The sequence below is a fragment of the Mauremys mutica genome, chromosome 3 (assembly GCF_020497125.1).
Source record: "Mauremys mutica isolate MM-2020 ecotype Southern chromosome 3, ASM2049712v1, whole genome shotgun sequence".
In the NCBI taxonomy this organism is placed as follows: domain Eukaryota; kingdom Metazoa; phylum Chordata; order Testudines; family Geoemydidae; genus Mauremys; species Mauremys mutica.
The window spans coordinates 183,330,993-183,346,094 of NC_059074.1; the positions used below are offsets into that span (position 1 = coordinate 183,330,993).

Genomic DNA, 15,102 nt, shown 5'->3' on the forward strand with positions numbered 1-15,102 from the left:
TGAAATTAGATGAAGGTTTCTAACCATCAGAGGAGTGAAGTTCTGGAACAGCCTTCCAAGGGGAGTAGTGGGGGCAAAAGACATATCTGGCTTCAAGACTAAGCTTGATAAGTTTATGGAAGGGATGATATAATGGGATAGCCTAGTTTTGGCAATTAATTGGTCTTTGACTATTAGCGATAAATATGCCCAATGGCTTGTGATGGGATGTTAGATGGGGTGGGATCTGAGTTACTACAGAGAATTATTTCCTGTGTGTCTGGCTGGTGAGTCTTGCCCACGTGCTCAGGGTTTTGCTGATCGCCATATTTGGGGTCGGGAAGGAATTTTCCTCCAGGGCAGATTGGCAGAAGCCCCTGGGGATTTTTCGCCTTCCTCTGCAGAGTGGGGCACAGGTCACTTGCTGGAACGTTCTCTGCACCTTGAAGTCTTTAAACCATGATTTGAGGACTTCAATGGCTCAGACACAGGTTTGATACAGGAGTGAGTGGCTGGGATTCTGTGGTCTGCATTGTGCAGGAGGTCAGACTAGATGATCATAATGGTCCCTTCTGATCTTAAAGTCTATGATTCTATGTCCTGGATAGGGACATGCCCCAGGAAGGCAGCCAAAGATGCCTGAGCCCTAGTCGAGTGGGCCTTCGCTATACGTGGAGGCACATCCTGTGCTAACTCATAACAAGTATGGATGAAGGTGGTTATCCAATTCGAAATCCTCTGAGGGGACACCAGAAGGCTCTTCATCCTGTCAGCTATTGTGATAAAGAGCTGGGCCGATCTGCGAAAGGGCTTGGTGTGCTCCAGGTAGAAAGCCAGGGCACACCTGACATCTAGAGTGTGCAGCCACCTCTCTTCATTGGTCGTGTGAGGCTTTGGACAGAACACCGTGAGCAAGATATCCTAGTTGTCAAGGAAGGGTGACACCACCTTTGGCAAGAAGGCCTGATGGGGCCACAGCTGGACCTTGTCCTTGTAGAATATTGTGTATGGGGGCGGGGGCTCCAAAGTGAGGTCTTTAATCTTGGAGACATGTCTTGCAAGGTAATAGCTACAAGGAATGCAATCTTCCACGAAGGTGGGAAATGGAACAAGAAGCCATAGGCCTGGAGAGGACCAGGTTGAGCTCCCATTGGGGAACTGGGTCCCGGATCAATGGAAAGAGTCTTTCAAGGACTTTCAGGAACCTGATCATCACCTCATGCGAGGATACCGATCTACCCTGGATGCGAGGATGGAAGGCCGATATGGCTGCCAGGTGCACCTTGATCGAAGAGAAGGTGAGGCCCTGGAGCTTTAAGTGAAGCAGGTAATCCAGGATGGACTACAGAGACGACTGGGTCAGGGACACTCCACTCCGACGCCCAGCTGGGAAGTGACCACAGTGCTGCTATGGCCAGGTCCATGAGCATGCCAAACCAATGCTGGGGTGATCATAATGAGCCGTGCCTTGTCCTTCTTGATTTTTTAGAGGACTTTGCTGATGAGTGGAATTGGTAGGAAGGCGTACATCAGGTCTCTTGACAACGACAGAGAAAGCCACTGGAAAGTGAGCCTCTGTCGAGGTCTTGCAGAGAGCAGAACTGATGCCACTTTCTGTTCTGTCTGGTGGAGAACAGGTCCACTCGGGGAGCACCCCACTTTTGGAAGAGCATTCTGACAACCTCCAAGTGAAGAGACCACACGTGGTGAGAGAAGAAGGACCTGCTGAGGCGATCCGCCAGCGTGTTCCAGACACTGGGGAGGTGAGAGGCTTCCAAGTGGATTGCATGCTGAATGCAGAAGCCCCATAGATGGAAGGCCTCCTTGCACAGAGCCAACAAAAGAGCTCCCTCCTCCTGTTGAACATGGAGGTCGTGTTGTGCGTCAACACCTGCACCACCCAACTGGACAGGTAGGGAAAGGAAGACACTGCAAGCCAGATAGATGACTCTGAGCTCCCTGATGTTTATATGTAACGTGAGCTCCTCTCAAGACCATAACCCCTGGGTCCACAGCATATCGAGATGCGCTCCCCAACTAAGGTCGGCCCACATCTGAAATCAGGGAGACCGTGGGTCGCAGGCTCATGAACGGCACACCTTCCAACACCAGAATCGGGTTGGACTACCACTGTAGGGAAGCAAGTATGCACGGTGGGATTGTGATGACCTTGTCTAGGTGATGTCTGGCCGGGGAGTAGACTGACGCCAGCTACATCTGGAGAGGACGCAGCCTGAGTCTCACATGTCAGACAACATACGTGCATGCTGCCATATGCTCCAGTAGTCTGAGAAAGACCTGGGCAGTGGTGAGCAGATGGGCAGTGATGCTGGCAATCAGATCTGACATTGCCCTGAACCTGGCCTCTAGCAGGAATGCTCTGTTTCAGGTAGAGTCAAGTACCACTCTGATAAACTCTATCCTTTGGACCGGGATAAACATTGATTTTTGTTCATTTATCAACGGGCCCAGAATTTGACAAGACACTGCACTGACTGGAGCAGCCTTTGATGAGCCAGTCGTTGAGGTACGGTAGATCTGGATACCCCGCCCGATGTCTAAGTAAGCTGCCACCACTGACATGCACTTCATAAACACCCTTTGCACTGTTGCTAGGGCAAAAGAGAGCACTGCAAATTGGTAGTGGGCAGTCTCAACTACGAAATGCAGGAAATGTCTGTGTTCATGAAACATTGATATGTGAAAGTAAGCATCTTTCAGGTCGCAGGCAGTGTACCAGGCTCCCGGATCCAGGGAAGGAATGATGGAGGCCAGGAAGACCATCTGGAACTTCAACTTCTTGAGATACTTGCTGAGGCTCAGCAGGTTGAGGATGGGGCGTAGAACAAAAAATAGCAGGAGTAAAACCCTGTCCCCTTCAAGGGCAGAGGGACTTCCTCCATGGCTCCCATCCACAGAAGGCCCTGCACCTCCTGAGTGAGCAGATGCTCATGAGAAGGGTCCCTGAAAAGGGATGGGGAGGGAGAAGGGACAGAAATAAACTGGAGGGTATACCCCTCTGCTACTGTGCTGAGGACTCACTGGTCCGATGTTATAGAGGCCCAGGCAGGGAGGAAGGGAGACAAGCAATTGGAAAAAAGCAGGGGCGCTTGATCCAAGACACACGTTGGAAGGTCACCCTCAAGCGCACCCTCAAAATGCCTGCTTATTACCCGGTTGGTTGAGGGTAGAGCTTGAGTGAGCTGAGGGGACCAGTTGTTGGCCTTGCCAGTGCTCGAGCCCTTGCCCTTTCTGCGGAAGGGCTCTATTCGGGAATGGCCCCCAAACCTGTGGGACTGCTGCGGCTTGAACCACTTTCTCATGGGTGCTGGCGTGTAAAGGTCCAGCAAGCGCAAAGTAGCCCTAGAGTCTTTCAGGCCATGCAACTTGCTTTGTCTATTCTGTGAACAGTACCAGGCCATCAAAGGGCAGGTCCTGGCTGGACTGCTGAACCTCCACCAACAGGCCAGACTGCAACCAGGTTCCTCATAGAAATGGCTGAGGCTATGGTCCAGGCCACAGAGTCTGCCACATCTGAGGCTGCTTGGAGGGCTGCCCTGGCCATATCTCTGCCCTCATCCAGAATAGCCAGGAACTCCTTCCTGGGTTCCTCTGGTAGTGAGTCCGCAACCTTGACCATGGACTGCCAAATGTTAAAATCGTAACAGCCAAGTAGGGCCTGGTGGTTGGCCACTCTTAACTGGAGGCTTGCCATAAAATAAATTTTTCTGACAAAGAGATTGAGCCTCTTCGCCTCCTGTGACCTGTACCGGGAAGACTGCTCTCGCTGCTGCACCTCCCGGGACCGGCAGCAGTGTTCAGTGGATTGGCGGCGGTATCCTAGCAATCGACGTCTCATGCTTTGAGAGTGGTGCTGCTCTGTGGACCAGGAGCAAGAGAATTGAAGTCTTGGCTCAAGAGAATATCAACATGCCCGTGGGGATCCATAGGGGCAAACTGGAAACCGGCATCTTTACCATCTAGAGCGGTACCCCAAATTTGGGGATCGACTCAAACGCTCCGGGGACCAGTGACAGGATTCTGGGGACTGGTGACGCGCCTCCACAGGTCTGCACCAGACAGCTGGCAATCAGCACTGGGATCCCGGGGAATGCTGCCTAGGGTGTGGAGAACAACGCCAGGCACTGACAGGTAAGCCAACCTGTATCTGGGATCTGGTGGCCCTGCTCAGGCGAGTGCTGGTGGGACATCCCCTGCATTGGAGAGTGGTGCCTTACTGATGGGGACTGCTGGAAAGGTCCCAGGGCGGGTTTATCCCTCAAATGGGGCACCTCGCTAGCCAGCATGGGGGGCAACAGAAGGGACAATATGTCCTTAGCAGCCTGAAAGGCCTCTAGTGTGGATGGCACCGCCAGGTGCCACGTGCCTCTGCTGCTTTCTGGGCGGATGTTGAATGGGGCTTGACAGCTCAACGGGTGCTGGAGCCTGGCTACTGTCCGGAGGGGAGGAGCTGCCCCATGTGGGTCTGTGCTCTCCTCTGGCTCTCTCCTTCCCTTTACGGGACATAGGATAATGCCCTCTCCCAGCCTTTCTTTGCTTTTTAGCTGGTACCAGGGATGGGATGGGGATCGGCGCCAGTCGGAGGCCAGTGCCGGCAGCGTGCCGTGGACCGATGCCTCAGTGCTTGGAGCAGAGTCTGATCTAGCCAGCTCTGAGGCCGGTGTGAGGGCCAACTCCACAAGGAACACTAAGTTGAATGCCCCGCTCCTTTATGGTTTGTGGCTTGAAACTTTTACAAATGCGAGACTTATTGCTCACATGGGTCTCCCCCAAACACTTCAGGCAGCTTTGATGGAGATCACTGACTGGCATACGTTTTTTGCAGTGTCACAAGGCTTGAAGCCCGGGGATTGGAGCATACTCCATCCCTAGGCTAAGTTCCATAGGGGACTAAATATTTCTAACTTATGCACTAAGGGAACTAAAACTATACAAAACTTTCTAAGAACGACATACAGAGAATTACAACTAGACAGTTGAGAAGGAAAGCTTGCCAAGGCAAGGAGACATTCCAGCACCATCACTGGCGGTAAGAAGGAACTAAGGGAGGGAAGAGCCGGTGGAAAAACTTCCGGCACCAATGCATGTGGCAAGCACACACACCTACAATGCAATGGACATGAGAAAGCACTCGAAGAACAATGGAACATGCTCCTGGCATGTTTATTGCTTATTGCACTGGCTGCCACATCCAGCACTCCAGTTTCAAAGTTGTCACCCCAGAGAGTGTATTACAGCAATTAAAGAGAGGTGACAAGAATATGCCTTTGTCACTAAGATTATTAGATCACAAATAAAAAGTTTGGGTGGCTTTTTAATAATGTGAAAGCAGTTTTTTATTAACTTCAATCTTCAATGCACTTTTTGATTAAACTTTCCAAAATCACCACCTTCTGGCAGAGATTAAGCTTAGGAAAGTTCAAAGGATCTTTTCACAAAGTTTTAAGAAAGTAGAAAGGATGTTTGAGTGTGACTATGCATGCAACATCCATTAAACATATGAGTGATAGTAAACACCATAAAACATAAATTTAATAATTTGATTTGGAGACCCAAAACAGGACAACTAAGGTGTCTCACTGCAAGACAGAAGCCTCCTGTACTGGTCACTTCAAGGGAGGAGAAGAGAAGCATACATTGCCTCTCAGTTCTACTCTATTTACAACATAAAAGGAGGAACAATTCAGAGCCAAGACAACATTGTATTTTTAGAAGTAATCTTGATGGAACATAGCTCTTCCTATGTGCTTGTCCCTGAGGGCTTTGCTATCCTTAAAACAGCTGCTAGTAAGAGGCAGTACACAGTCTAGACAGGTACACTCAAAAAAGGCACCTCAGCAATATTAAATTTGTGACTTGGATTTTTTTATTATTATTATTATGGACTCAGAATACACATTGACTTGGCTAACATTACAGAGTGAATCTTGCATTTAGGACAGATAAGTGCCATATTATCCATTATGGAATAGAAGTTCAATGTAAAACATTTAGCAACACTGATTTTTGTCAGACACTATGCTGTGGAAACCTGTGGTTAGAACTGGTCGGGAATTTGACAATGTTTTTTCACTGGGAAATGCCAATTCATCAAAACAGTTCATTGCTATTCTGGGTTTTGAGGTCTCAATCTTTCCTGCTCCACTTGGCATAAATAAATATTCATTAGAGCAGGGACTTGAACCCGATTCTCCCACTTGCCAAGTGGGAGCCATAATCACTGAGCTAGAGAGTCAGTGTCACTTTCTCTGGCCCAATGTTAATTCAAACTGGAAAAGCTCCAACAGGATAGAGATCAACCACATTCCAAAATAGCCAACTGCCTGGTGGGTTGGGAACTCATCTGGGATGTGGGAGACCCAGGTCCAAATCCTTGCTGTGCCTGATTTGGAGCAGAAACTTGAACCAGGTCTTCCCCTGCCCACATGAATGCACTAACAACTGGGTTGTTCTAGGATGTGGCTGGCCTCTCATTTATCAAAAGGTCTCAGCTTCATTTCAATGCTAACTCATGAAAATAGTTAAGGGATGGGAAAATCATTTCATGCCCACCTCTACCTATGGTATTAGACTGTGCTGAAAATCTTATGAGAGAGAAAGAGACTTACAGGCTTCCTAAATAAATTATAATGATGAGTAAACAAGTATTAAACAGGTATTTTTTTAAAAGTCAGTCCATTAGGGAAACTTCTTCATAATACCATAAAATGTTTTAACTGCTTTACAAATTCAGTGTTTAAGTCATCTATGAATTAATAACTTCTAGAGAGTAGTAGATCAACCTACCCTGTGTGCTGTTACATTGCTGAGACACAGGACTTCACAAAAAATATCTTTGTTCCTTTTCAACATTTTATGCTCACTTTTTGCTCTAGATTTTATGAGCAAATTTTTATATCAGCACATTTTAAAATACAAACAAAATTCCCCAACAAGTCTTTAATGTAGTTTCATGAGCATTTCTTGATTGAGCTACTTGTCCTCGAGTTCAAAACCCAAGCCCCCAAGTACGAGAAACTGAAGTTTCCAATATTGCATATACCCCAAACAAGACTGAGCCAGTTCACTTTAAATTTGATTTTATTAACATCAGCTTCCCTAAGCAACCATCCCTACTAATTCAGAAGATCTGAGAGCAGGAGGAAACAATAAATGTACACAAAATGCACGGCTTGCATGGCCAAAAACGTTACATTTTCAAATGAATCTGGAGACACTTTTTTTTAAGAACAGCAAAGAATGGAATGTATGAATGTTGGCTGTTTAAACATTTTATCCAGAAACACACTACCACACAGATACCAAGTTTAACCCATACTTGAATTTGAAAATGTACATAATCTTAGATTACATTAAAATCTAATTTCAAAAAGTGTACAGTAAAAACAACCTAAGGGAATTCCGATGAAAGTTAACCATGGAGTGAAAATTCTTTGTTTTAACTGCCAACATTAAATTGTGTCTGTTTTACTGGTTACAAGTTCTATATGTGTCAAATTCATATACAGCACCAAATGACTTATTACTAGGCCAAACCCACCTCTGTTTCCTTTTAAGAACTAGCCAAGAGGGTGACATTGAATTTTCAGCATCTGCAATTCTGTGTAGCAGGAGCAACATCTGAAAGACAGTTGATTGGCTGTAAACTATCGACTTTTGTTCTTTCTGGAATTTCCCTGTAGTGAAAAATAAACAATGCACGGGAGAACATAATTCATATGAAAATAACTTGTACGAACCACAAACAAGAGCAAATCTGATGCCTATACAGAAAAAAACATTACAAAAGAAAATGCAGCATAGGAGGAAAAAAGTCATTAAATTTCAAAATAAGAAAAAAAGAAAGCTTCTGTATTTACAACCTTGTGTATACTGTATAAATTCCCATTACACTTGTTATAACTGAGAGAAGAATGGATTACAGCTTTCATAGTCATCAAAACCACAAATATTTCATTCTAATTAAAAGCTAGAAGAAAGGCACTGGAATTGTGTCCACGTTCTCTGGATTACACCATCATTCAAATGCTGTGAAGGCAAGTGAGACTTTACCAGTAAATGGTACTTGTTTCTAATAAAACCATTACAAGATAATTGCCCAAAGGAATAATACTGGGAATTATTTTGTACCAATCTTTCTTAAGAAAACAGCCACCTTATCATATTTTAGCTTGTTTTAAACAGGATATTTACAGCACAGTCTGGAGAAGAGTTCTAAATTTATCATTTTCCATTAATAGGATGTCAGTAATTCAAAAATGCATGTCTATTTGCAGGAGTTCATTGTTTAATTGTTTTAAGCAGAACTGGTTAAATGTTGTCAGTGTTTGATGCTTTGTTATTTCTTGCTGCTTTGACTTCGCAAATTTGCAACTTTCACTTTGTCATGCTTCCATATTTAAAAGGGCCTCATTTTAAGTGAAATTGTGAAGTTGCTGCCTGAGGACCTAAGGTTATGGGGGGTGGGGGAGGGTATCCTTTACTTTTTAAATGTTTCAGACATTATTTCAATAAGCAATTTACACCATTTGTGCGGTGACTATTTTCCAGAGGGATTTTTTAACATTATGATATGGCACAAATAGTCTCCATCACAGGAGAGAGAACCAAAAGAGCATCCTTGCGCTTCTGTATTATGATGGTATCATGATTTCAGATCCTGATAAAGTTGTTAAAGGGACACTATTGTTACAATTTATATTTAAAACAGATTTACCTGTATCAACAGTGAGATCTTAGATAAATTAAAATAGCTTAAGTCCATTTTAGATCTGTTTTGTACTTTTTGCTCAGCAGACTATTTTTGTTTTAGATTGAAACTGATTAAATTTCACTTTCTGGTATTTAGACTACAGACCGGTCAGCCTCACCTCAGTCCCTGGAAAAATCATGGAGCAGGTCCTCAAGGAATCCATTTTGAAGCACTTGGAGGAGAGGAAGGTAATCAGAAACAGTCTACATGTATTCATCAAGGGCAAGTCATGCCTGACCAACCTGATTGCCTCCTATGATAATTGGCTCTGTGAATATGGGGAAAGCAGTGGACATGATATACCTTGACTTTAGCAAAGCTTTTGATAAGTCTCCCACAGTATTCTTGCCAGCAAGTTAAAGTAGTATGGATTGGATGAATGGACTATAAGGTGGATCGAAAATTGGCTAGATTGTCGGACTCTCTGGGCAGTGATCAATGGCTCAATGTCTACCTGGCAGCCAGTATCATGCAGAGTACCCCAGGGGTCGGTCCTAGGGCCAGTTTTGTTCAACATCTTCATTAATGATCTGGATGATAGGATGAATTGCACCCTCAGCAAGTTCACAGATGACACTAAGATGGGGGGAGAGGTAGATATGCTGGAGGGTAGGGATAGAGTCCAGAGTGACCTAGACAAATTGGAGGATTGGGCCAAAAAAAATCTGATGAGGTTCAACAAGGACAAATGCAGAATCCTGCACTTAGGACAGAAGAATCCCATGCACTGCTACAGGCTGTGGACTGACTGGCTAAGCGGCAGTTCTGCAGAAAAGGACCTGGGGATTACAGTGGACGAGAAGCTGAATGAGTCAACAGTGTTTCCTTGTTGGCAAGACCGCTAACTGCATATTGGGTTGCATTAGTAGGAGCATTGCCAGCAGATCGAGGGAAGTGATTATTCCCCTCTTGTCATAAACAGATAGTTAAGGGTTAAGGGCTCTTTTACCTGTAAAGGGTTAACATACAGTACCTGATGACCACCTGACCGAAGGACCAATCAGAGATAAGATTTTTTCAAATCTCTGTGGAGGGAAGCTTTTGTCTGTGTTTTCTTTGTTTGTCTCAGGTACTCTTTTGAATCTAAAAGAGACCAGTCATGTCTCCAAGTTCTCCTGGAGTAGTTTCTACTATGTAATAGTGAGTATTAATTAGAAAGGCGAATTAGTCTTTTGAGTTGCTTTCTCCATTTGCAATTGTGTGTTTGCTAAAGGAAATTCTTTATTCCTGTTTGCTGTTACTTTGCTTTCACTGAGAAAGAAAGGGGGAGAGGGGATTCTCTCCAGAGATTGATAAGGTTATACCCTATGAGTGTCCAGCTTGGGCTCATAGAGATTCTGTATTTTCTTTTTGTTCTCTTAATAAATTCTTTTCTTTTCTTTGGACTTGGTTAATTCCTTCTTCTGTGGAAATTCAGGGGAAGGTGAGGGGGGAAGAGACAGTTCCTCCTGGGTTTGATTCAAGCAGTTTAAATCAGGTATCTCTCTCCTAGGAAAAGGGAGGGGGGAGGAAGCAGGGGGAATGGTTTGTTTCTCCTGGGTGTAAGAACTCCATGGATTTGGGGCTCTTGGAATCCCCTAGGATTTTGGGGAAGGACTGTGTCTCAATCCACATTTCCTGATTGAGTGGTGGCAGCTTACTAGATCTAAACTAGGATTTTAGTTTAGAGGGAAACCAAGTCAGGTCCCCACATTGGAGCCCAACAGTTCCAAGTGGGGGTGAGACCTTTGACATGGTGGCATGCGGGTCCTCACCTTGAAACCCCCCAGTTTCAAGTGAGGGTAGACCCATGACATGGTGGCAGCGGAGTTTCGAACCCATTGTTAGAAGGCACTGGAGTATTGCGTCCAGTTTTGGGCCCCCCATTACAGAAAGGATGAGGACAAATTGGAGAGAGTCCAGCGGAGGGCAACAAAAATGATTAGCGGGCTGAGGCACATGATTTACAAGGAGAGGCTGAGGGAACTGGGTTTACTTAGTCTGCAGAAGAAGAGAAGAGTGAGGGGGTATTTGATAGCAGCCTTCAACTACTTGGGGGGAGGGTCCCAAGGACAATGAAGCTAGGCTATTCTCAGTGGTGGCAGATGACAGAACTAGAAGCAATGGTCTCAAGTTGGATATTAGGGAAAACTATTTCACTGGGCGGGGAAGGGGGGTGAAGCACTGGAATGGGTTACCTAGGGAGGTGGTGGAATTTCCATCCTTAGAGGTTTTGAAGGCCCGGCTTGATAAAGCCCTGGCTGGGATGATTTAGTTGGGGTTGGTCCTGCTTTGATGACCTCCTGAGGTCTCGTCCAACCCTAATCTTCTATGATTCTATGTGTGAAAACAAAAAACAAGAGCAGCTAACTTTTCAACTGGATTATTGGGATGAGAGAAAGAATAGCAGCTTCGAACACAATATATTGTAACTATGAAGGAGTGACTATAAAGAATATCCATGAATGAATGCTTATAGTGTGACTTATCTCCTCCTCCTTCCTGATCATCCCTCCATGTTCATTTAACAGTATGTTTTATTTTTAGGTAGCTGAAAAATGGTACTGTTCTTATAAGAAATCCCCTTTTAAAGCCTAATCTGGTGTGGGGAGGATGTAATAAGCTCCTTACAGTTAAGAGGGCAGGGAAAGACCTAGTTTATGACCACCAGTCATGTCCAGATTCCAAGTTAGGTTCTAAAACTCTCATTCACCTGGATCAGTAGGGATAGGGCTTCAGGTTTTCATGCCAAGTGGCTGAGAATAAAAACAAGCTAGTAACTTCACACTCTACTCGCTAACCCAGGCTACAGACTATGCCCAAAGTAAATACAACCTACCTTACTCATTTTTAGTGTATCAATTTCTTCCCTTTGTTTAGATAAGGTTTCATTCATGCTGCACAGATGGTCACTCATCATACTTAGCTGATCTTCATAGCTTCTTTTGGTGGTTGTCAACTCATCCTAAGGAGTGAATGAACAGTAGCTTTCAGCTCTGCCTAATACTACAGTAGCACATTGCTCATGCAGACGTGCAAGTTGTCCAACAAAGCTTCTAGGTTGACCAAACGTGTGCACTTAAGCAATTTCATTATGGAGAAAAGCAACTATGCAAAAATTTAAATGAAAAAGTCTCAGTAGTTTTCTTATATCTTTAAAACTTCATCCCTCCCTCTCCTCCACTATCACATCCCAAAACTTATTTTATTACCCTATTTTATAGATCATCATCTAACTAAGGGCTTAACAACATGGGACAAAAATCACTGAGGCTAAAACCCAGTTTTCAGCCCAGATGCAATTGTTTTTATTTATTAAGTTCTGTTTAACATTCAGGACTATGTGTTTAAAAATAACTGTGTGCCAGCCAGTATGCTTTAAAAAAAATTGTTATATAATTGTGGATGAATAGTTTGTGAGAGATTTTTTGGGGAGATATATGGATCTTTACAGATATGTACTGAGGGGGCACTGTTTTAGAAGGAATTCAATTTTATAATTATGCCTATTTGCCACCACCAGAAAAACTGTCAAATTTCATCATACAAGAACTTCACAATGAAAAGAGTTCAGAAAAACACTACATAAATCCTGGTCTTAAATATACCATGCATAGAAATCCTAATAAACTCAAATAGGTGATCCAAAACCTCCATTAAGAACATGGGTAGATAGAACTGAGCCCAAAAGGACAGTACTATTAAATATCTGTATATACAAAGTCTTCAGTATGGTATCTGAATACTTAAGAAAAGTAACAGTTAAAGATTAAGGGCTGCAGGATCAGATCCTTTCTCATGCCGAGTATGCTCACTGACTTCAAGGGAACTATTTGTATGGGAGTCTGGGCTGCACAATCATGTCACGTCATGAATACCTTGAAATCATACAGGGATTCATTAAGTCCCTGGAGAATTTGTGGATAATTTCGATAATGCTGGTCTTGTTTATGGAGGTTAAGCATAGTACTAGCAATTTTAAAAAGTTTTGCATCAGAAGTCAAGTACTTTAAGAGCTACTAATAAAAGTCTACCATTGTAATCATTACTCCAAGGGATGGCAAAATGGCAGTCCACTAGCCATATGTCAAAGAACACTAAATGGGCAGTTAGCTGACAAGATCAGCATGTTGTTTTCCTTTTATATGTGATGTGATCTTCAAGCAGTAGTGAATGAGGACTGCACTAAGTCAAACAGAACTTTATTTAAAAATCTTATCTTGTTGCAGTGAATGCCAAAGATCAATGTAAGGCTGTTTCAGATGTTAGTTTGACATCAATCTGAAATACACGAAAGATATTTTTATATTTCAGATGTGAGAGCAGAGGCATATAAAGTGACATTCAAAAAGCTAAAAGAAGGTTTTTTTCATGGGCGTCACTATCATAAAACTTGTGCAAAGTCACCTTTGCAAGTTTGAGAAAATAAGATGTGCTTTACCTATAGAACAAGGTGCATTTTAAAAAAATGTAGGCCATAGCAATATGACTTTAGGAACGTCAATATTAGGACCGGGAACAAGGTGCCATGAAGTATTTCCTAGGGTAACCACAAATGTTTGAGTAGAAGAACAGGCTCTCTAATTCAGCAATTTTCAGTACTGTCATCATTAACTGAAAGCCTCATAACAGCCACGTTGTGCTTATTAGTATTTTAAATCAGTTGCTCTCAATCTTTCCAAACTACTGAACCCCTTTCAGGAGTCTGAGTTGTCTTGTGGATCCCCAAGTTACACTCCACTTAAAAACTACTTGCTTATAACAAAATCAGACAAAAATACAAAAAAGCTTCACAGAACACATTGACAAATCGCTCACTTTCTCATTTTTTAATATGTAATTACAAAATAAATAAATTGGAATATAAATAGTGTATTTACATCTCAGTGTATAGTATATAGAGCAGTATAAACAAGTTATCGTCTGTATGAAATGTTAGTTTATACTGACTTTGCTAGTGATCTGTATGTAGCCTGTTGTAAAACTAGGCAAATATCTAGATGAGATGATATAGTTCTTGGAAGACCTCTGCGTACCCTCAGGGATATGCATACTCCTGGTTGAGAACCACTGTTTTAAGTGATCACTATTTACTGTGCCCTCAGTACAAATTCAATGGATGTAAAGAATTAAAATGTTTCATAGATAATTCATTTATCTTTAATACTAAGGCCTGGTCTACACGGGGGGGTGGTGTCGAACTAAGGTACGCAAGTTCAGCTACGCGAATAGCGTAGCTGAACTCGAACTACCTTAGTTCGAACTACTCACCCGTCCAGACGCCGCGGGATCGAAGTCTGCGGCTCCCCCATCAACTCCGCCACCGCCGTTTGCGGTGGTGGAGTTCCGGAGTCGACGGGAGCGCGTTCGGAGTTCGATATATCGCGTCTAGATGAGACGCGATATATTGAACTCCGAGAAGTCGAACGCTACCCGCCGACCCGCACGGGTAGTATAGACGTAGCCTTATATTGAAAAGCAGGCCATGTGGTTACATTGTTCAATGCAAAGGCCTCACATTGCACTGCTGAACAGATCCTGTCCATCTGAGTCATGAGTATGTGCTTCCTGTGTTTGGCAACCCTGACAAACTGTCACCCCCTTTCATGGTTCTGTATTACTACATGGACTCAATCACAAAGCTGCTTTTTAGTAAGACTGAGTTTACTGATGAAGTATCTAAAAAGGAAATTATGGGATTCATTTTACATTCCACATCTCAATTAAGATGCCTCCCACCTTACCCAATGATAAAGAGGACTATGATGATGTGAAGGAGAGATTACATGAGATGGTTCAAAACCAGAAGGAATACTATACTCTGGCAACTATAACTCATATGGAAAAATAGCTTCCTTCCTCTAAAAGTTTTCTAAGCCAAAAATGTTGGTTTGTTTAAAAAGTAAAGAATCATGTGCTCATTAGAGTTAGCACTGGTTTGAACTAACTGAATATAGAGGGGGGTCAGAAAGTTAAACCTCTCTAAGTTCCTGAGTACTTAAGTATTTACAATTTTCTCTTTTCTCATTCTCTTAATTATCTTTGCTCAGTTCTCTGGATTTTAAGTGCAAATGGTGCGCTGTGCATTTTTGCAGAGCAGTTTTTCAAGGAACTAAAACTGACATGTCCACAATTTGATAACCACAGTTAAAAATTACTTATTTGATTAAGTTGCCATGTGGTTTTTATAACACACCATTAGCCTTCCAGGGGGGAAAAAAAGCAGAGGCTGAAATAGTCTTAAAAATCCCAGCTGCTAGGGAGGATGTCCCAATGTACTTTTACGATTCTGGGTTTTACTGGGAAAGTGAATATGTAAGTGCATTTCACACAGTCTCTCTGCTAGCTAAGTTCTTATATGAAGTGAAATT

General features: G+C 43.4%; 1 protein-coding gene across 2 annotated transcripts in view; it reads right to left on the reverse strand.

Moving 5' to 3' along the window:
* Positions 1-7,062: 7,062 nt before the first annotated feature.
* Positions 7,063-15,102, reverse strand: part of PPP1R21 (protein phosphatase 1 regulatory subunit 21) — an 81,151-nt gene continuing 73,111 nt past the window's right edge. For both annotated transcript variants that reach the window (XM_045010122.1, XM_045010123.1), the window contains exons 21-22: positions 11,571-11,696; positions 7,063-7,676 (exon numbers count right to left, since the gene is read on the reverse strand). In XM_045010122.1, the coding sequence (XP_044866057.1) occupies positions 7,647-7,676; positions 11,571-11,696 (156 nt within the window). In that variant the 3' untranslated portion in view covers positions 7,063-7,646. The remainder of the gene's footprint in view (positions 7,677-11,570; positions 11,697-15,102) is intronic.